Genomic DNA, 23,168 nt, shown 5'->3' on the forward strand with positions numbered 1-23,168 from the left:
GTTTCTGCTTACCTGAAGATTCAGGAATGCTGAGTCCATCCTGCAGACTCAATATCACTTCTTGAGTCTCCCCTCTGTACTCAAGAACCACCGATTTCTAGCTCATTTCAATCCTAGTCACAAATACTGACCCCTCCTGATATACACTATGGCCCTGAGAGGAAAAAAATGAGTCGTTTCTGCGGCTAGGAGTTCACAGGCTCTGGGGAAAACAAGTCATAAGAGAAAATACAGCAAACTGCTAAGTGCTACCAAGTGCACTGGAATACGATCTAGGACACTGGAGAGGAACAAAATTGGGTTTGTTTATTTTATTGTTTTACAAGTATCTCCTGAGGATAGGAGGAACCTGGAGGTGGAGGTAGTGGTGGTGGTGGTTGTGAACAACTTGGAAGTCTCAGTCTTAGCCTGATTTAAGTTAGGGTTTCTAATGCTCATTTTCAAGAAAAACTGGAGAATGACCATATAGTTACAAGATCCCAGAGAAGATGGGAGTGAAGGATGGTAAAATAAGTAGAAAATAATACCCACCCCCTCACTGCCGTTTTCCTGCTGTTAATCATGTCGTTCTTGAATCCTATTCCACTCTCCTCACTATTCTCCCATCTCATTAAATCAATCAAAACCATACAAGCTATCTATGAGTGATCTGACAGTCATCTTAGGTTCTATTTCCTGATCCCATGTTTCCTAGAGTTGTACGCTAGGTTTCTCTTGCCCTACTCTTTCCTAAGCCATCCTGTTCATTCCTATGGCTTTAACTGCCATCTCTATGATTATGAATTTCATATCTGTAACTGCAGTTTTGGAGTCTTCCCTGAGCACCAAAATATAAATGTTTACTGGAAACCTGGGAACCTCAAAACTCAAGTCTATAAAAGGCTAATGGTCTTTCTTCGCAAAATTCACCACCTTCCTTCTACGGTCTCCCTTTCCTCCAATCTTGGCTTACAGGAATGTCCCAACATACTCACTTGATCAAGCAAAATGGATATTAGCCTCTACTCCTTTCTTCCCATTCCATCATCCATTGAGTCCTATTAATTTTACCTCCTGAATGTCTCTCCTATTTGCTCTTTCCTTTCTATCTTCATTGCTACAGCCTTATAGCCTTCTTCCCAGTCCTCATAATCTCTCTAAATTGTACCAAAGAACCATTTGGCTACTCATATCCCCAACCAAACTTTTTAAGCTCCTTAAGGAGAGAAACACTGTTTTCCTCATTTTTGAATTGTGCCTGCTTACTCCCCAACAAAACTGCTAGACACAGTGCTTTACATGTTTGCTGAATGAAGAATAAATGGAGACCCTGTGAAATGATCACATATAATCGGCAGTTTTAACACTCTGGAATTTTGTTTTACCCACTTTACTCCTTTAGAAAGTGATGATTCTGCTCTTCTCACAATCTATTATTCTAATGTAAAATCTATCAGAGATATAATTAATCCCAACGGTTTGCTTTGCTAAGGAAAAAAAAAAGAGAGAGAGAGACCGCACTTTAGAAATAGAAGCCACTGTTGTCTTTATAAAACACAGAATTGTGCTGCTGCTGTTGCTTGCTTCAGAAGAAACTGTACATTACAGCTGCTGGGATAATTTTACAATGGACTGGACAAGGTACAGCTCAAAGCAGGACACAAACACAAGTCTCATAGGGAAACAAATGCAAACAAGTACACAGCTGTGGGGCTCCAGGGACATTTCCCCATCCATGCTGGACTTGAGAGGGATAAAAAGTTTAGAAACTAAAGTGAAACCCAGAGTAGTCACACATGCCCACCAGATGGCTGCTAAGTGCAACATCACACACCAATCAGGTTGGACTGTGTGCACAGGAAAGTCATTTCATTTTTCCTTATTGCTACTACACCAGGGGAGTCAGTGCATTTGACACATTGTCTTTATTTGCACAATCCTTGGAGGGTTTCCTATTTTCCTTTTTAAAGAAGGAAATCTGCCTTTCCTCACCTTTTTCTGTTTTGTTGTTGTTGTTGTTGCTTTGAGCCCATTGCCTCCACCACCTTTCTTGGGCTCCCGAACAGCAGCCAGAGGTTCTAAGTCAGTAGGAGTAGAGTAAGGGGAGAGCACCAACCTAGCCTCTCTCCCTGCCCAGGGAGAAGGCAAGTCCTATTAAATGGGAGAGAAGAGAAAACCAGAGAATCCCTTCTCCCTGATCAGCTTAGAAGGGCAAAGAGGAAAGAGTGCCCTGCATAACCCTGCCATGATCAGACTTTAAGAAGGAAGGCATCCCAGCTACCGTCCAGGATTGGCCGTGGCCCAGCAAATATAAATTAACTTCCCCCTGATATAGTTTCCAAAACTGCATCTTAGTCAGTTTGAGATGACTTTCTACCCTGAAGGGGAAGGACCATTCACCTTTCTTTGTTACATATAATGCCAAGTCTAAAACACTGTCCCACTAGCCTTGCAGATATCCTATGGGTCAGCTGAGAAATCATTGTGTCCCCTTGGCTGCCCATCTTGCCGGCCTCATTTACACAATTCTGGACAAGAAAAAGAGAACTATCCAAAAACATCATTCCTTAGCCAAAGAGGAGGCTATAGAGGAGCTACTGAGTAGACGGGAACCAGGAGCTTTTTAGGGAGGTTTCACACTTTTAGTTACCTTCTTTTTCAACATTAATTTAAGCCTAAGTTCCCAGCAACAACAGCCTCATGCTTATCCCCCGAGGCCAGCAGTAGCACCTCGGCCCCAGTGAGTCAGGCTGGACTGGAAAAGTGATCAGTGAGCAGGGCTCTCTTTTCCCATGTTTTAGCCAAATTCTCTCCATTCTCTTCCCATCCCTCCTTCCCCCATGTCTATTCCCTAACCCCTTCAACCCTGGATAGCCAAAAAGGTCAATGCTAGGACATCCTCAGAAAAGGGAAGCCCCAGGTAGAGAGAAATGAAACCAGATCTAGAAAAAGCAACAAGAGAAACCAACTCCAAAGAGTGGACAGATGTGGAAGTTGCCAGAAGCCTTCCTGATTTCATGCCAGATGGGCAGTCCTTCTGCTACACCTTCACGTAAGTTTGAGGGCAGTCCAACCCAGGAAGGATATCACTGGGCTTGGGAACCAAATTCTTGGTATTCTGCAGCCAAGGAGCTAAGCCTGACCTTGCCAGCTAACAGTGGGATCATTGTAGCCATGCAGAGAATTCATCATCACATAGGCAGATAGGCAGGCAGGCCAGCAAGCAAGCTCAATGAACAGAAAAAAATAAAACGAGGCCAGGGAAAGAGAGAGGAGGAAAAGGAAGGCAGAAGAGTAGAACAAAGGGACCAGGAGACTTGTCTAAGAGGATGAGGCTGGGGTCTCCCCAGCACTTCCTCTGAGCCTAAGTAAGAAGCACCACTTTAACCAAATCAAAGAAAGCCAAAGCTTGTTGCCAACACCACTTCTCAATCTGCATGCACCACCTTTCGAAGAAGAAGAATCCTCAAGGTTAAGGGTGTTTTTCAAGTCTCAAAGATAAGAAGAAAGAAAGAAAGAAAATCACAGCAAGATGTCATGTTCTTGCCATTGCCCAAGCTGTTTCTTTTATTTATTAAATGGCATGTAAATGCCTAAGCGCTAAAAAAAGCCACGCCTCAGCTCAAGACCCAACTGGAGAGAGTGAGGCAAAGAGAGAAAAAGGAGAGAACACAAACTTGTTGCTGAGAGTAGGTGGCTACCACCAGCTCTCAATGGACATTTGCAAATGCTGGTGAATGACTGGACCTTCCAGGAATACTGCCCTGATCCCAGCCCCAAAATGCACCCGAGAAGAGAACACTCAGACCCACTGTCCCAAGAGAGCTCCCCTCCCCAAAGGGCGACTAAACACGAAGTAGACAATAGATGAAGGCGATGGACGGGGCAGATGGGAGTGTTGGCATCACTCTCTTAGGCACTTGTGTAAGGAATGTAGGCTCTCCAGTGAGCTGCCTCCTCCCAGAGCCCTCCATTCTGTTTTCAGCTGGGCTGTGCCCACGGGGCACCCCATACTGTAGCCAGTAGGAAAGAAGTAAAGGAAGAGTTACTCAACAGTCCTGATGCCTTCTCCATAATCAATGTTTGTGCTACGTTTTGTGAAGTTGCTGAACAAAGTAGCCAACCAGAACAGAACCTGGGATAGACTCTTTTGCATAGCAAATCTGGGTCTGTACAAGGGCTGCCGGGGAGGGGAAATGGTAGCTCTACTGCACAGGCCCATATTCAGACCGGCCTTCCTCTGGCTGGTCTCGAGCCCGAGCTAGGTCTAAACAGTCATGGCTTCATCACCAGATTGGGGTCAACCCAAGCCCAGGCTCCTCAAAAAGAGGAATTTCCACACTGAAGCTGCAATTCCTCATCCCAAGCAGTGGGACAGGAAAAAAGGAAGAGTCGAGGAAAGAGGAAGCCTTGCTTCAAGGCCAACAGGCCCTAAGCTAGAACTCCCTACTTTTCCAGTTCTGCAAGACAGCCAAACCCCAGCTCTACCCAGGAAGACAGGAGGAGAAAAAAAAAAAAGCCCATGCCATCCACTCACATGCCCTAGTGGGAAATCAGGAAAAAGTCATTTGTGTAAACAGAAGCAATAGGGAGCAGCAAAATCCCCCAGCCTATCCACAGGACACGCTGGAATCTGGGATAAGCCAAGTATCAAAGGATAGTCCAGAGGAAGGGAAGATGCACTTGCAGGAAAGAGTGCAGGGCAGTGCAGCAGAGGTGCCTGCAGCAAGAACAAGGTATTATTTGCACAAAGGGTGGAGCCTGAGCCCCACTCTCGGAGATAACCACGCCCTACAGAGCCAAGCCAAAGCAGGCCAAAGAACAAGTCAGGTACATAGTTCCTTTGATGGCTCAATGTTTCTAGGATGTAAACTCACTGGGCATGGGAGGGATTTATTTCCAGGTTTTGGCAACAGACTCAGGTTATGGTATAAAAATAACATTTAGTTTTTGCTTTTTTCCCCCCTTACTTTAGACCTAAAGATCATCTGTTGTAAGACACCCCAGTTAAAAAATATTGAAACATAAAGAGGCTTGACCATCAGGGAAAAGAAACCAAGAGTGAGAAATGCTATGCAAGTTAACTCCAGACCCAGGCAGGTGGGGAGAAAGCCGGGACAAGAAGAAAGGAGACATAAGTGGAAAGGCCAGGGGCCAGTCATCTCAGCAGCTCCTAGACTTGTCATGTCTGAAAGTGCAAATGTCAATGGATTTTAACCATCTTGAGGTCGTGATCTTTTTAAAAGCTCAATGAATATGGAAGTCAATTCCTTCAAATGCAAAATAGCTGGCGCTCTGGCTGGAGGCATGTTGGGTACAGGGTATTTCATCCCAACCTACCTCCTCTCCCACCCCCACCCCGCCCCCACCCCCCAAAAGGTACAAAAGGTTGCAGTTCTGCAGCATTACCATTACAGGGAAGGCACTGGTTACCCACCAGCAGGCGGAAGGAAGACAGGGTCGTGTCACTTCAGAGCTAAGTGCCATAGTGCCTTAAGTCTTACTAGGGGCTGGATGTCTGTCAGGTGTAAGGTGGGGTAGAAAAGGTGGAGAAAGAGGAATAAGGGAAAGGGGAGTGGCAGCTGGGGGAGGGGCAACCAAAATCATTAGCATTAAAAATCTTCCTACAAGCTGGATTCTCAACCCATTAAAACATCTAGTATCCTAAAATATTGATCTGCATCTGATTTCGTTTTTCTTCTTAAACAAATCTAGACCTTTTGTGATTAAGGCTCCTAAAAAATCCTTCCCTCCTCCCACCCACTTTCTCAAGCCCCTCACTTTTCCATCTAAAGTATCAAACCCAAACCTACCAGCTTTTGTCCGCAGGGCTGCAGAGCCGACCTTACCAAGCTGTCAGGCATGAGTCTTTAGCACTGTGAGTCACATGAGACACCTGTGTGTATGGTGGGCACCGCTGCTGCCTCTCTTGGTCCGTGGGTTCAGGGCCAGATGTGACAAGATGGGGTGAGGAGTTGAGGGCATGAGGTGAATATCAGAGATTTCTGGCTGGTGGTCTGACTTACTGGCCCTGTTCCCCACCCTTTTGCCCCCACTGCAGAGGGAAACAGGGCCTTCTGCATTCCTCCCTACCCCACCTCCCTCCTCCCTGCTTCCTCTGGATTTGGGCGGCACAGCTCTTGGGGCTTGGAAAGCTTTCTTCTATCCAGTGAGGTAACAGCGTTCTGCCTTCAAGCGAAGTACATGGTGCGCAGAGTATCCTGGTGAACCTGCACGGCTTTGGCCAGGGCCTGGGGGTCCCGCCCATTGCTCTGCCCCGATATGTGGCTCCCCTCTCCACTGAAAAGGAAAAATGAAAGAAGTCCTTCCTGGTGAACTGAGCTGCCACTAACCCTTCCCCCACCCCTAGAGTGCCAATTCCCATACCAATTAAGAGAAAACCCCAACCCAGATTTGGGCTGACAAGCCCCAGGACACCAAATTGGACAATCCTCGTTTCCTTCTACCCAAGGAAAGTTGAGAGGGTCTGGTACCAGAGGCTGGAGCACAAAGGAAGCCAGCCTGATCCCAGGCCTCACCTGTCATGCTCTTTGTCCACTAGGTGGTATCGTGCCCGGAAAGCCACCAAGCGGGCATAGTAGGCAGGTGCTGGAATTGAGACGGAGCGTGTGCATCGTACATAAGTGTGGCACAGCTGGTACGTCAAGATCTGGAGCTCATCTGCTGTGAAACGGTTGTCATCCCAAAGGACATAGTAATGGGATGGTCGGCTGGTGCCCTGGGAAGATAGGAAGGTGAGGGGCCCCAGGTTGAGCAGACGGGATGGCTGACAATAAGGAACAGGATTACCATTATGAGGATGGCTGGGTTGGAAGGCCCACCCATGAAAAGGCAGACACAAAGCCACCTTTGTCATAAAGCACCCATTGTATGGGCAACCTGACTAAGATGCTGAAAGTACACTTATGTTCAAGTGCACAAAGGGCTTATTAAGAGAACAATCCTGATCTGAACGCCACTCAGTGATGAATGATATATTCTAGAGGCAATGGGATGGGAATGATCAACTATCTTTGACCCACTGGATACCCCAGGACATAGCCCAGCTACCTGGATGCCTGCGTGGCTGCACAGATAGAAGTCAAACTCAAATGGGTGGGTGATGTTCGTGTCCACAGTGGTCCCAGCTGGGATGTTACCACTCTTCCCAATCTGTATAGAAACAAAGACAACCAAGATCCCAAGACCTGCCTGGCTCTAACTAGGGCCCTGACTCAATTCTAACCTGATCCATCAGAATCCCAGAAGTAAAGCAGAAGCTGCTGTTCCCAGAGGTACTGGGCCTTGAAATAACAGGTTCTGAAGTCACACAGACCTGTGTTCAAGTGCTGCTTTCACCAATTATTAGCTGTGTGATCTTAGCAAGTTATTTAACCTTTCTGAGGTTAAACTGGAGATAATAACAGTACCTACCTCACAGGGCTGCTGTGAGGAAGATGCCTTGCACAGTGTCTGGCACATAGAAGTTCAATAAATGGAAGTTCCCTTTCCCATCTCTGGGAGCTGGCCTATATGTGGGGTATATAGGCCAGGGAGCTAGGAGGAGGGAGATGAAGGATAAGGGAAGAAGGGAAGGAGGGGAGAAGGGGAAACAAAGGAAAGGAAGCAGCAGAGGAAGGACCGCAAGAGTTAGGGGGCAGAAAGGTGCCAGGGGCAATGGACAGGCCAGGGATTAAATCCCCAGATTTTATTTCAACAGCTTCTTTCATGCTAAGATAAGGGTACAGTGACTTCCTCAATCCCTCACTCACTCGCTCATTCTTGTCAGCACAAAAAAGGCGGGTGTGATGGCGTTTCTGCACCACAATATAAGTGATTCCGGGCTGGTAGTCCTTTTCCAGTTTGATGCAGGCATCACGAATGGCCAGCAGCTCATAGTGGAGGATCTAAGCACAGGGTGAGGAGGGAGACAAAGAGACATACAGCTCCTCTTGAGTTCACACATCTTTCTGAACTAAGGGTTTGCCACTTGTGATACGGCTTTTTGTTCAGCCTCCCTTTATAAGCTGACACCCAACCATTAGAGATGATAAGTCCTTCCTACCAAAAATCAGCCTTACACAGGCATACCTCAGAAATATTGCAGGTTCAAGTCCAGACAATAAAATAAGTCACACAAATTTTCTGGTTTCCCAATGGCAACCCATTCCAGTGTTCTTGCCTGGAGAATCCCAGGGACGGTGGAGCCTGCTGGGCTGCCATCTATGGGGTCGCACAGAGTCGGACACGACTGAGGTGACTTAGCAGTAAGGCATACAAAAGTTATGTTTATACTATACTGTAGTGTATTAAGTTTGCAGCAGCATTATGTCTTAAAAAAAAAGAAAGAAACACTGTAGATACCTTAATTTAAAAAATACTTCATGGCTAAAAAATACTAACCATCACCTGAGCCTTCAGTGAATCATAGCAGTAACATCAAAGATCACTGACCACAGATCACCATAACAAATGTAATAATGAAAAGTCTGAAATATTGCAAGAATTACCAAAATGTAACACAGAGACATGAAGTAAGCAAATGCTCTTGGAAAAATGGTGCCGACAGACTTGCTGGACGCAGGGTTGCCACAAATCTTCAATTTATAAAAAATACAGCATCCGTGAAGCACAATAAAGGGAAGTGCAATAAAACGAGGTATGCCTGTTGACAGTTCACCTGATATGTTCCTATAAAACCTAGCTGGGAGGCTTAGTATCAGCAGAGAGCACTCACCCGGTTCCTATGCATAGTGAGACCTAACATCAAGACACAGAATCAAGGTTCACAGAAAAATCACAATGTCCAAAGGACGGACAATTTTAGGATCAGGAGGAAAATGGGCATTCCTCATGGGAGCAAACAGGGATGGGACCACCACAAAAGAGTAGACACAGAGTTCAGGAATAGCTGTAGAGGGAGTAGATAAATTCAGTTCTGTAAAAAAGCAGTATCATAAGAAAACAGACTAGCCAAAGAAGCCAGAAGTGAAAAACCACTGGCTGTAGCTGCCTTGTGGCCTTGGACGTCAGATATAGGGAGTAAAAACTATATGGTAAAAGTAAATAGAATTTAGAATCAATTAGAACTAAGTTTAAACCCAAGCTTTATCTAATTTTATTACTTTGAGCAAATACTTAACCCCTTTAAGTCTCACTTTCTCCACATTTACTAAAGTTACTAATAAGATCATCCTCAGAAAACTGTCATGAAGACTAACACAAATAATTAAGTGGAAGCATAAAAAACCTAATAGGGGCTTAATGACTGCTGATTGCTTTGCATAAGCAGTTTGAATTTTAACCCTAGGCTACATGAAGCCACAGGACATCTCTGAACAGATACATGTTATAAATTTATCTGGTACTTTAGGAAACATTGCATGTTGGAGGAAATTGAGCATAATAGTTAAGAGCATGAACTCTGGAATCTGACCAACTTGTCTGAATCCTAGCTCCACTGCTTATTAGCTTGGATGACACTGAAGAAATCATTTAACATTTTCAAGCCTCAGTTTCATCATCTATCAGGTGGAATAAAAATTATTTCATAGGATTCTTGTAAGCACTGAATAGAGCACACATACAAAGTGGTTAGCACAGTTCATAGCACGTAAGAGATACCCAGTAAATGGTAGTTACATTACTTTTTATTAAATGGTAGAAAAGGAGATCAGTTCAATATACTAGTCTAAACAATAAACTATGAAGGCTTAGCAGGAAGATAGAATAGTAAGAACAGTGTAAAGGTCAACAGCAAACAGTGTGGCCATCAGATCAGCAGAATCACTAAGAACCTATCAGAGCTACAAATTTTAAGGCCTCATCCTAGAATCACTAAAGCAGAAATTTTAAGAGTGGAGTGCTGCAAACTGCTTTAATAAGCCCTTCAAAAGATTCTGATGGATGCTAAAGCTGGACAGTGAAGTGAAAGTTGCTCAGTCATGTCCGACTCTTTACAACACCATGGACTATACAGTCCATGGAATTCTCCAGGCCAGAATACTGAAGTGGGTGGCCATTCCCTTCTCCAGGGGATCTTCCCAAACCAGGAGTCGAACCCAGGTCTCCTGCATTGCAGGTGGATTCTTTACTAGCTGAACCACCAGGGAAGCCCAAAGCTGGAGAACCACTGGTCTAAAGAATCAGTCTTCAACGTGAACTAACTAGTAAATAGGCACTGAGGGTCTTTTATTACAAGAAGAAAGGTCTATCAATGACCGTACACACCATCTCTCAGTTGGGATCTCTGCTTCCAAGTCTATTCCATTTAGCAAACCTCCATAAGTAGAAGCACCTCCCAGTGCCAACAGCTTAAGAAAGGAAGCAGTACTCTCTGCTACCATTAGGCCCTATGGCCTCAATGTGAAGGTTTTCTTGACCTATTGTGGGCCCTACCTGGGGGAGCTGGCCTTCAGGAACCCCATCTCGGTAGAAGATGATGCGGGTAGGCTTGAAGCGGGTGGACTTGTAGAACTGGATGAGCAGCTCACGTACCATGTAGGATAAGTCTTCAATGATCTCCTGCCGTGGTCGCTGTACCCGCACAGTAGCACAGTAACGGCTGGGGTGGGCATCCATGCTGCCTACCACCTGATAATCAAAGAGGCAGGATCAGCTCCCAAAACCTCCACCCTCCCAACACTGTTAGTTCTGGGTTTGGGGAAAGACCTCCCAGCAAAAAAAAAAAAAAAAAAAACTACAAAATCAAATGAGTAGGTCTTTTGGATTCAATAGCTCTGGTTTCAATCTCTGTTCTATCACACACATGGAAGTTATTTAACCCACCTGATCTTCCTGTTCCTCTTCTCAAATGGTGGTAAGAGTAACATCTGCTTGCGATACTATTGTGGCACACGTAAGTCATCATGCACAGGACCTCACCCACAGTAGGTACTTGCTAAGTTTGATTTTCCCACCCCTTGCAGAGGGGCATGTGATGGTTCGCCACTATTAGCTCAAAGAGTGACCTCGTTCAAAAAACAAGCTAATCTTTTCTTCAACTGCTAATCTACCCCAGGAACTACAGTGAAGATTGTTCTTGTGGATGGTAGGAATAACATTATTTTCTAAGGGGACAGTGGCCAGAGACTAGGATGGACGGCCACAAGGAAAATAAAGATAAGCATAGTATAGAGATAGGCCCAGTCTGCCTAGAGAAACATGAAGGTTCAAGAAAAAGAAATGAGAAAGAAGGCCTGGTCCCATTAGTCAACTGAGAAGCCCTGTGAGACAGGGAACAGAGATGTCAGGAGAGGGATTAGAGAGCTATCTAATCTACTAGACGGGTCAGGGGTACAGATAGCAAAGAGTAAAAGACAATCCCAGTAACTAAGTAATTCACTTAAAAGGGATTTCAGAGAAGAGATATGGTCCTTCCCATATCCCAAAAGTGGGCACAGGGAGGAAGAGGGAAATTCCAACACAGAACAAAAGTGATGGAGACATAATCAAGTCTCTGGCCCCAGGCTACTCTCTCACTGCTCTCTCTGAAAAGAAGATCCCATACAGAGTTAGCTTTTAAAAACCAAGGGACTGGTTAACGGGAATGATCAGCTGAAATAAAAAGATCTTGTGAAGGGTCAAGCACCAGAGTTGAGGGAAGGAAATCAGGTGTAGTCTTGGGGGCTCAGAAGAGAACCTTACGAGGAAGCTGGAAAGTATCACTCACTGCTGTGATAGAAGGTTTTTTCCCATCCCCTGCTGGTGGGTGTGTAACATCTGCTCCCAGGAATATCACTGGTTGTTGAAAGACTGCAGAGCTAAACAAGGAAGAGAAAACAAATGGTGAGGGGTTGGGCCTTCTTTTCCTGGCACCATCTAGCACTCACTTTGGTCCCCTCTCCCTTGTGACTCACTCTGCCTGGACAGTGTCCTATCTTTTCATCAATCTCCAGTATATTACCTTGCTTGACAAGGGCAAGTAAGCAATAGAGTTCATACCGCTGGTGTGGGACTAGGATGTTGTTAATGCCACCAAGTTTGACATTGATCTTCAGGCAAAGGTTAGACAGAGTCTGAGGCGAGGTCTTGACCACGTTCTTCACTTGCACACACTGTGTAGCCATTCCCAAGAGAGTATCTCCAACACGTTTCACTTCAGCTATGAGCAGGGAGAGAATTGATTAGTGCATTCAACAAATATTTACTGAATGTCTACTTGATTCCAGGAAGTACACAAGGTGCTAGGGAACACAACAGTGACCAGACACACATAGGGTCCCTACTCGTATAGTGTTTACTATCTAGTGACTAATTTTAAAAACCATAACAATGATAAATGCTACAACAGGAAACTTCACAGAGCTATGACACAGAGAGCATATGATGTAGTGTAATAACTTAGCCAGGAAAGGGTTCTTCACTGAACTGAAATTTAAAGGTAGAAAAGAACTTACGAGAGAGAGAGAACATGGAAGGGAGCGTTCCAGGCCAAGGGAAGAGCAGGCAAAATGCACCCTGATAGGTGACAGAAACATAAACTGAAGAAACTGAAAGGTCACACCAGCTATAAAGGGGAGCCAAGGAACTGCCGTGTGAGAGAAAGAAAGTGGCGATTAGACCCACCTAGGAAAGAAATGAGGATAGGTTAAGAAGGCACTTGTCAGGATGTAGAGAAACAGATTCAAGAGACTACGTAAGGGAAAATAATTTTTATGGATAACTTCTGAGTTTCTAGACTTTTGTAATAGAACAGACAGATCTTAAGTTCTTTTTGAAACATGTTGAGTTTGAAGTGCTTTTTGGTCATCCCAGTGAGGATATCAATCAGGCAACTGAGTACAGCAATTGGAAGTTCAAGAGTAGTCTGAAACGGAGATGTAAAATACGACATATTTAGGTACAGGTAGTAATTGAAGACATGATCTTGAGATCAACAAGGAAGAGAACGGAGTGAAGGAAGAGGGCTTAAACTCAATTCTTGAGGAGCTCACAATACTTGCAGAACAGGAAGAAGATGAGTCTGCAAAGGACAAAAATCCAGATATCTAGGAGGAAGATCAAGACAGTGTTGCAGCATGAATGCCACTTGTTTCAAGAAGGAACAAGTGTTCAACCAAGTCAAATGCTGCTAACAGGTAAAACAAGGACCAGATTTTTGTGACAGCAAGGCAAAAATTAGTGGACAGAGGCAAAAATTGTTTTTGGTAGTATCAAATACCATGGAGGAAACATGGGATCAATAAACAGTACGATATATTTTCAATGGGAGAAATTTGAGACTGTTTAAAAAGCTAAGGGATCATTTCTATCTCCAAGCAATATGGTCAGAAGGAAACCAGTGTCTGTTGAGAACATTCAGGAAAACCAAATAAAATTCATAAATCATCTTTCTGAAGGCAGTAGAGAGGTGCTAAGACAAAAGAACTGGAAGAGCTAACACTCCAGAAAGGAAGAGAATCTCACAGAGGTTAGCCATCTGATGCAGCTGCTTTGCCCTGGGTACATTTGCTGATTCTAGATGTGGGCAAGAGGCTGAGATTCTAGGCTTTGCACCAAAAGAGGAACCACTGCCAAGGGACAGAGAAAGCAACAGCCGTTTCTGGCAAACACAAGTTAGTTCTAAATATGAAAGGTTAAAAAAAACATTTAAAAGAAAACACAGACTAGTATCTTCGTGACCTTAGGATTTCTTAAAGAGGACTCAGAAAGTACTAGCCATAAAGGAAAAATATTGATAAACAGGACTACATTAAAATTTTAAACTTCTGTTCAACAAAAGAACCCATTAAAAAAGTAAAAAGGCAAGCTACAGATATGTGTAGTACACATAATATTTAATAAAGGAATTATAAAGAACATCTAAGCCGATAAAAAAGGAGAAAGACTTGAGCAGGCACCTGTCAAAAGAGGCTAGTGAAACAGCCAATGAAAATATAAAAAGATACTCAACCTCATCAATCACCAGAGAAATCAAATTAAAAAGCATGATGCAGTAGTAACAAACACCCATAAAAATGGCTAAAATCAAAGTGACAATACCAAGTTTGATAAGGATGTAGATAACTAGAACTCTCATTTGCTGCTGATGGAAGTATACATCTGTATACTTAAAATCCCTCCTAGTTACACACCCAATAGAAATGGGCACATATATTCAAAGGACATGTACAGGAATGTTCACTGAAGCATTATTTATAACAGTAAAAGCCTGAAACAACCCAATTATGTCCATTAACAGTAGAATGGATAAATACATGTAAACTGTGTTAAAATCATATAATGGAAAAACAATAACAAACTACAATTAAACACGGACAAATATAACAAACATAATGTTGAGTGAAAGAAGACAAGACGAATAAAAAGGTACATGATATATGACTCCATTCATATAAAGTTCAAAGGCAGTCAAAACAAATCTATGGTGTTAGAAGCCAAAATAATAGTGGTTATCACTGATGGGCAGTTGTAGCAATTAGTAGCCTGGGATTGTGGTAATGTTCTACTATCAGAACTAGGTACCCCTGCTGTGACACTCTGTGAGAATTTATTGAATTGACCACAATAGATCTTCATATGTATATTATACTTCAATAAAAAAATCACATTAAAAAAATTGTATCAATTTAGTGGAGAGGAAGGAGTTAAAAATACTAAGGACAGGATGAGGCATGTTAGCAGATTAGAACTGGAAATGTGACACTGTTCTTTTATACTTTTGAGGCAATTATAATGCATGTGGACCTTGTTTTGACTATCACTTGGCCTCCCAGGAAGGACAGTGAAGGATCTTTCAAAGAATCTGACGGCTCCTCCTATGTGCAGGCTTAATTCCTAGTCAAATGTCCCCATTACCTAAGTGGTATAATCAAAGAAGAACATGTAAGTGAAAGAAACCCAAGGTCATAATCGAGGTATGAAGCTGGAGAGAGGTTGTAACATGACCGCGCCCAGGGTAGGGAGAACTCGGAGTAACACCTGACTTCTCCAAGCGTGCCACACTGCACTACACAGGGAGGCCAACAGGACTGGATCCTCCCTTTATGGAGGGAGCCAGAAACATGGCTAAGGATTCAAGGCAAGTCTCCCAAAAAGCATCCTTATTTTCTAACCAAGGGACATCAATTTAAGGCCCAAGAGAGATGTGGGTTGGAGAGCAACCAAATTTCATAAGTACTGAGTATCATGTCAGTGGAAAGCTCTACCTTGGGTATGTATGTACAGACGGAGGAAGATTTTGAGCAGAATCAGATCCATTCCATGCTCAAAACAATTAGTTGATCAGCAACCTGATGCAATTTCTAGATGAATCCAGAAAGAGACCAGTTAATCTTCTAGGTAGGATGACAAGAGAAAACTTCCAGGAATAAGTACATTCAAATTAGAATTTGAAGGATAGAGAGAATTTTAAGGGCAAGGTGGGGCATAAAAAGAGTAGACATTCTAACCTAAAATCACAGTCCACCTCTTTCTATCACCTTATCCTTCCTCTACTTCCTTTACGCCTTTACCCTTTCTTCATAGCACTTCTCGTCTTGCTCCTCGACTGCAATGTAAACTCCTCAGGGCACAATTCTGTCTTGCTGCTGAAGTCCTAGCACCAAGAAATGGCCAACGCATGGTAGGCTCTCAATAAATACCTGCTTGGAAGGAAAAAAGACTAAATAATTAAGAGCTTCTGATTTCCAGGCGTTAGAAGTTGTGCTTGCTTGCTTCTATTTTGCTGTTAATCTGTATTACATTTAGACCAATGACATGATGATTTGCGTGTGAGGAAATTGGAATTACTCCTTGCAAGGTGGCATTATCCGGTATGAAACCTAACCAAAACGCTGTCCTACTGGAAAAATACACATACTACTAAGAGCAAATAAAACAAAAAAAAAGTATTTAGATATTCCAGGCAAAGGCAAATGATGTTAAGCAAAACCAGACACTGGAAAGCACAGAAGGAATGCACATTTAGAGAGCATCTACTAGGTCATAGGCACTGTGTTAGATGCTGTCTTTTATACAATTAATTAATGAGGCTGAGAAAGGTTAGGTAACCTGACTAAGACAGTAAACTGGCAGAGTCAGGATTAAAATCCAGCTCTGTCTAATTCCAGAACAAGTGATTTTTCTGGTATATGTAGCAAAGACATGTACAATATGAAGCTGAAAAGGTTCAACTAAGATCAGGGCTCCAAAAAACTTCTATTTTGTGAATGGGGACTAATGAAGGTTTTTTTTTTTTTGAGAGTACCATCACAAAAAGTCTCATCCAGTAATCTATACAAGAAAGACTTAAGAAACGTTAGAATTAAATTGAGAAAAATGGGTGGCAAATAGGGAATACATCTTAACACTGTATAAAAAAAATAGCATTAGCGGTAAGCAAAGAGAAGACAGACTGCCCCCAAAGTTTGGATAAAGGTACCCAGAAGCAATTGTGATACCAATGCAGAAGAGAAAAGTAAAGAGAAGGGCTTACTGGTAGACAGAGAAGACAACAGACAGTTCACCAAAACACTTTATAAGAGCAGAAGGCACAACTGTCTTATCCACAAATGTATTCAGGATCTATCAGCGTTTCTTTTCATACACAGTAGGTGATCAATAAACTCTTGTGGAAGGAAGAAAAGTCAAAGAAAGAGATAGGACTGCAGAGAGATCAAGTGTTGAATGAAGATTTTAATAATACATGATAACATCTAACAATAGTTGATGACTGAAACAACTGAAATGTATGAGAATTTCACTAGAATGAAGAGAGAGAGAAAGAGGGCAAAGTACAGAATTCTGGAAAGTGCCAGGCATTCCTGGTAATGACAAAAACAATTAAGGCGAGACAGGAGAAAGTATCAAGAAGTCAAGAGGAGAAAGGTCATTGGTGACCCTCTGCAGAGAAGGTTGAAGAGACTGGAAGAGGTAAGATAAATGAGAAAAGCTAAGCAGTAAGTGGCTGGTGAGGAAGTAGGGGGGGAGAAAATGTACAGAACACATTTAAAAACTCTTCAAGTTTTTTTTTTCCCTTGAAGAAAAGCAAGAAAATAGGAAGAGAAAAACTAAAGAAGATGACATGACTGTGGTAATGTACTCTAAAGATGTTTGAGGATTACAGTGTCCCAAAGGTAGCAGGATGGAGGAGAAACAAAGAGTACACGTGGGCTGAATAAGATCAGAGGAGAGACAGCTCTCCATTTGAAGAGGAGAGCTGGAGAAGGCGGGAAAAAAAAGTGAGAGAGAAACACTGAGTCAGAGATGGATATAGTCATTCCCGTTCTTAAAAGAGAGGAAAACTTCTCAAAAAGTCTAAGTCATTTCCAGCAATGGAACACCAACAGAACCACCACAAGTTCTGCTTGGGTGTGCTGCCCTGTGGCCTGACAGACAATGCAGTCCTAAGGACAGGAATCTGGACTGACCTCTCTCTGCATCTGGCCCAGCTTAGCCTGGCATAAACACCAGCACACAGAGGACTGCCGTAAATGCTACTGAAAGGGAGGGTGAGCAGGTAGCAGGATCAGAGGTGACTGACTGGCTCATACAAGCTGATATTTGTCCTCTAAGAGGAGCACTGACACTAAAGACCAGCTCTGGCTAGGACCAAGAACCCACACTGAGCCATCCCTAGGATCTTCCAGGGAGCCACCCTGAGAAGAGTCCTATCACTGTAATCACTACTCCAAGAGAACTGTACCATACACTGGCGTCTTCCCAGGCAGGATGACGATAATGAGCTGCAGCCCTGAGTAGGTGTTCTTGAGATGCCGGAACATGGGCTCCACACTGTCTGCCCCCTGCGCGTACTTGCAGAAGCAAGGCTGGCCCTGGATGGGCATCCCTGCATCCTTGGAAATCTTGCGCAGCTGGTCCGTGAAGTTCCTGCAGCACAAGCATGGTCACGACAAGAGGCAGTAAGTCCCACTGGAATACTTCTAACCCAACACCTCCATCGTAGGTCCCCAGCACTACCACAAGCACTAACAGATTCTATGAGGAATGAGACATCATCACATCTAGTGTAAAAACCACATTTATAGTTGGGTAGAACAAGGCCCGACTCGCTAAGTGTTCAATGGTATAAACAGAGAGCTGAGGGAGCCCAGAAAAATGGGAATTCTCGAAGTCTCCCACCTGTCCCACTCAAGCAGCTGGTTCCTGTGTTTTAAGTCTAGAGCAATAGGAAGATGTCCAAGAGGAAGGCCTCTTGGCTCAAATTAAAACAAATGAGCTTCCAACAGTGATCAGAGCACAGGAGATGCTTGGAAAAAAATGTACCCCCTCCTCCCCTACAGGTTGTTTGAAGCCTGAGAACAAATAATTAAACAAGCTTCTTTCTTTTGGCTTTAGAGCTTTACCCTAAGAAAGGAAGACAAAGTTAGAAAAGAGGGTACATATGCAATAGATTTTTTAAAAAAAAATCAAGGTACATAAATATGACAGACTGAAAGGAGCAGTAGGAAATTCAATTTGTGAAAAATCTGCATTTAGATGAAAAACAACAATGTACAAATAGAGAATAAAAGCAATTGTTTAAGGGATGTTATTATATAGCATATCAATAAGATGGGTTTAAAAACCTATGCAGGGAGAAAATAATTTTTTTCAATCAGTTAAAAAATAAAAACAAAAACCATGAGATTAATACAGTACAACACAGTTGTGTAAAATTTTAAACCACTTATATAGGTAAATAACATATATAAACTGGATAGAAAGGTTACAGTAATTCAAGAAAGTGACTGCATCAGAAAGGAGAAATGGAACTAGAACGGAGGATATAAAGGACTGTCAAATTTATCTGAAATATTTTATTTACTTTTTAAAAAGGATAAAATAAACATGACAATACTCTGGATGACAGACACATGGATGTTTTCCACATTACTCTATTTTTTCAAGTTTTTCAAATAAACATTAGAATAAAAAATACAATCTATCATTTCATGTAACAAAGTGCCAGGGCTCTGAAGGACTACTAAGAGTGTTTCTTCCACTTCTCTGCTTTGCATACAACTACAGCATAGCTATTAAAAAAGCCAATGTGTTAACTAGCTTCCATTAATAAGTGGGTCTCTACTTCAAGGCAAGTGGTATTCCCTATCTTCTATTACCAGATCACACTTGGGATATTATGTCCAGTGCTGGGGGCCACAAAGTGTTGAGAGAACTCTAGGATAGGGAATGTCTTAAAATCTTGTCCTAAAAGTGACACAGCTGAGGTAACAGGGCCTCTTTAGCCAGAAGAAAAATTCTGAAGGTTGACCCTAGGACTCCCTTATCCATCCCCAATTACCAATTTCTCTACCTCCATGGCCATCTTCATCTCTTCCCCTTATGTCTCAGTGGAAATGATGGCTTTTCCTGTGCTCTGGATCCCATTCCTTCATACACATGTAGGAACTTTGTTCTATTTCCTTTCTAGTTTTTGTGGATTCTATTTTCAGCCTCTGTTCACTATGCACATTTTCCATAGACAATCTCATCCACTGGCACAGCCGAAAACTCCCAAATCTTCAATCTTTAGCCCAGGACCATACAAGCAACTGGCCCAGGTATACAAGTCACATATTAACCCCTGAATCCAGAGATCACTGCAAGAAGGTTGTTGTCTGATGAACCGACTACTTCCAAATCAAAGATTCTACGTTTATAAATTTCCGTGCCCCAAAATATCCAAACAAATTGCTTCTCAAAAGAACGGGACAGGGGAAAGACATGAGAATGAGAGAGAAACATACCCAGAGTAGAGCAACCGACAAGGCGACACAAGGCACAGAGCTGAGAGCCCTTCTAATACTGGTTAAGAAAGCAGCCCTCCACAGGGCTAAGAGCAGGCCTAAATGGAGCCAAAATCCCAAGACTCAGGAAAGGAGGTAAGAGATACTCATTTAAGAGAACTATAATTGTGATGGAGGTAGCTGTGCATCTGTGAGGGGAGAAGGAGGGCCACAGTCTCCACATTCATCAGGGGCTGCTGTGACCAATTCTTATGAAAATCCCAAGGTCAGGTGAACCCACCAGGGCACACATCTCTACTGATTCTCATCACTGCCCAAAGTGGTCAGCCCCACTGATTCTTTCTCAGCTCCAGAATGCACTGACCTTACTCCAGATCCAGAGGAAACAAAGAACCAGCACTTCAAAGGACAGCAGGAACTGAACTGCATACTTCTAATGGGTAAATTTTGTGGTATTTGAAAAATAAAAAAGAAGACTGCAGAGGGAGGGTCAGTGATTTCTTCCCTTATTCACTCACTCATTCAAGACCATTACTCCCCTAACTGATTCCTTTAAGCCACTTGGCTATCTCACTTTCTTCGTTGCTGTCATCTACTCCCAGCTACTCAGCCATAGGTGGCTCAGAGACCCTTATAACTCATGTTCACCTAATTCAGGTCACTTGGACCCAACCGAACAAATTCTGTCCATAGGAAAGGACAGATCAGAGTACCAGCTGAACTCATCTACTCCCAGCTACTCAGCCATAGGTGGCTCAGAGACCCTTATAACTCATGTTCACCTAATTCAGGTCACTTGGACCCAACCGAACAAATTCTGTCCATAGGAAAGGACAGATCAGAGTACCAGCTGAACTTTTATTTCTAATTAGCACTACAAGCCCTGAAGCTTCAGATCTGATTTGCCCCCAATTTGACACTTTGATAATGCAAACCTTGTAAAAGTTACTTAACCTCTTTGAGCCTCAGTCTCCTGAAAATGGAAATACCACCACTACTCACTGTGAAGATGAAATAAGAGAACATAAAATTAGGTACAATGTCAGCATAAATATTATAGTCATCACTACTACTATTTACTACCCATGCTAAATATTGTAACAATAAGACAATTCAGGTCTTCCTTAGGAGGTTCACGTCCTGAAATTATCTCTGACACAGATATGGCTCCTTATCAAGACTCCTGACCACAGAGGGACAGAAAAGAAGCAGGGAAAAGTTTAAGCCAGATAGCACAGGGGGCAGAGTCAAAAGTCAGAAAAAAGCAGACTACAGAGCAAATCTTGGCCCCTTGGGAGTAGAGGAATTTAGGCAACTCTAGGGTCATTCCCACCTTTCCACCCATACACTCAACCTCCTTACTTGAGCACTTCTTCTCGACACTGTTTTTGGGGTGCGAAGCAGGCGATGGCCCAGACTTTGATCTCAATGCCATTGTAGAACTGTTTCCCCCGCATGTCCCAGACACCCTGATTGGGTGTGGCAATGGCCCGGTTCTGGGGATAGGCAGAGGGGGTGCCCAGGTGAGCTTCAATAGAGCCAGGTGGGTAGGGGAGCAAAAGCCACTGGCTGTAAAACCCAACCTCCCCCCATAAGCCCCAGAGACATTGTCTGGCCCTGACCCTGCTCACCCGGCCGCCATACTGCAAGATGGGCGCCGGCAGCACTCGTCCCGTCACCTCCGTCATGTCATCCTTCACCTTGATCCCAAATTCCTGGATGTAGGGATCTAGATTGTAGCTGGCATTCTTCATCTGCAAGACAAAAGAAGGGGATCTCAGGAGAGCAGTAGCTTGGCAATACTGCTCACCCTCCCGGTCCCAAGCAGAAAGCCCTGAAGAGCAGCTGAGGCTGGTAAGGAATATCCCTAGAAAGGGGGAGAAAGTGGAAGATGAGGCAAGTGGGAGCAGATAACACAGGGAAGTAATACAGGAGAAAAAAAGAGATAGGAAGCAAAGCAGCTACAGGGTCAAGAAGCAAGAGCAGTCTTAGGTAACCAATCCAGACTTGTTTTTCTACGAGTCCTGCCAAGACAGAAAAGCATCTACTTGCTACCAGGGACTTCCATCACTGAGCAACCAAGCACACGTTTCTCTGCATCCTCACTGACCAGGCGGCTAATCTCCTCTTGTCTGTCTGGGGCGGATCTAGCGGTAGCCTTTATCATGGTTGAAGTCTGGTTGTCAGTCAGCTTCTTAATGCAGCGCTGCCCAGCCACAATGTTACAGACCTAAGGAAACGAGAAGAACAGGAAGCACTGGCTTGAGTAGAGTCTACCCTGTACCCAGAGCCCCACAGACAGGCCCTGGCTGCCAGTCCTGAGAAATGAACTACAAAATCTCTTGTTCACAGACAGGTAAGTTAGAAAACATTCATGTGCAATACAAAAGTCTATATAGCCAATCTGTAATTAAGGGCTTAGGATCCAGAGCCAGATGTGGGTTCAGGGCTCATACGTTAAACACAGAGAACAGTAACAATTGTTTGGAGACTAAATAAAATAACGCACTTAAAGAACCAAGTACCGTTCTGAACATAGTAAACACTCAGTGGTGGTGGTTTAGTCACTAAGTCGTGCACGACTTTTGCAATCCCATGGTCTGTAGCCTGCCAGGTTCCTCTGTCCATGGGATTCTCCAGGCAAGAATACTGGAGTGGGTTGCCATCCCCAAACACTTAGTAAGTTGTAGCATAAATTATTATCTACCAAAGGACCAACCTAGAACTTTTTTGAATACTAAGAAAACTCACTATACACAAACTGGATTCTTAGATGGCAGCAGGCAGCTGGCTGTTCCATTCTGCAACACACCAGGAGAACTAGACCTGGTTAGTTCTTAAGCCCCAGTATACAGATGATTGCTGAGCCCTTGGACTACAGAAATCACTGTCTCTGTTGACTCACAGTGTCCTCTGCTGGTATGAGGAACATCTTACCACATGGTCCCTCTGTACTGGGCCTAAGAGAACACAATGGAGACCAGAAAAGACATTCTAGGGATATACAAGATTTCCATTCTATTGCTTCCTGAATATATATGATATTCAGGAAGCTGTGAACAGGAAGCCTTTTGGCAGAGGAGAGAGAAACAACAGGTTTGGAAGACTTGAGTTTGAAGTCCAGCTTTGCCAATTCTAGATGATGTTACCTTGGGCAGGACTCTTAACCACTCTAAGACTCTGCTTCTTTAATTTTAGTCACAGGAAAAAACACTAGCTGTCTCTTGAAGCTGTTGTGAGGACTGAGATGAAATGAAATGTAAAACTTGCTCCCATTGGGCCAACACTCCAAGTACTGATTCTCTGCCTAATTTCCAGAGTTCATGGTAAACAATGACAGGCAAAACCAGGACAAGGTCACCTACCCTTAAACTCTGTATTTCAAAGAATACACATTAGTCTACTTAATGAAAACCCAGAATTGTTAAAATTTGTGAGGTTGCTCTCTTGAAGGCAATTTAAAGGTGCAGATAATTTCAATTACAAAATCAATACTAGGGAAAAAAAGCCGAGATGTGG

General features: G+C 43.4%; 1 protein-coding gene across 14 annotated transcripts in view; it reads right to left on the reverse strand.

Moving 5' to 3' along the window:
* Positions 1 to 1,500: 1,500 nt before the first annotated feature.
* LOC145505851 (protein argonaute-1) overlaps positions 1,501 to 23,168 on the reverse strand; it is a 56,754-nt gene continuing 35,086 nt past the window's right edge. For 8 of the 14 annotated variants that reach the window (XM_081488922.1, XM_081488918.1, XM_081488919.1 and 5 more), the window contains 11 exons: positions 21,760 to 21,879; positions 21,281 to 21,403; positions 21,012 to 21,145; positions 17,606 to 17,790; positions 11,923 to 12,082; positions 11,651 to 11,741; positions 10,378 to 10,572; positions 7,752 to 7,886; positions 7,051 to 7,152; positions 6,519 to 6,718; positions 1,501 to 6,279 (listed from right to left, as the gene is read on the reverse strand). In XM_081488922.1, the coding sequence (XP_081345048.1) occupies positions 6,171 to 6,279; positions 6,519 to 6,718; positions 7,051 to 7,152; positions 7,752 to 7,886; positions 10,378 to 10,572; positions 11,651 to 11,741; positions 11,923 to 12,082; positions 17,606 to 17,790; positions 21,012 to 21,145; positions 21,281 to 21,403; positions 21,760 to 21,879 (1,554 nt within the window). In that variant the 3' untranslated portion in view covers positions 1,501 to 6,170. Of the gene's footprint in view, positions 6,280 to 6,518; positions 6,719 to 7,050; positions 7,153 to 7,751; positions 7,887 to 10,377; positions 10,573 to 11,646; positions 11,742 to 11,922; positions 12,083 to 17,605; positions 17,791 to 21,011; positions 21,146 to 21,271; positions 21,404 to 21,759; positions 21,880 to 23,168 lie in introns of all 14 variants that reach the window. The other 6 variants (XM_081488917.1, XM_081488911.1, XM_081488909.1 and 3 more) reach the window with 3 other exon arrangements.

The sequence above is a fragment of the Giraffa tippelskirchi genome, chromosome 5 (genome assembly GCF_054371585.1).
Source record: "Giraffa tippelskirchi isolate mGirTip1 chromosome 5, T2T-mGirTip1v1.2.pri, whole genome shotgun sequence".
Classification (NCBI taxonomy): Eukaryota; Metazoa; Chordata; class Mammalia; order Artiodactyla; family Giraffidae; genus Giraffa; species Giraffa tippelskirchi.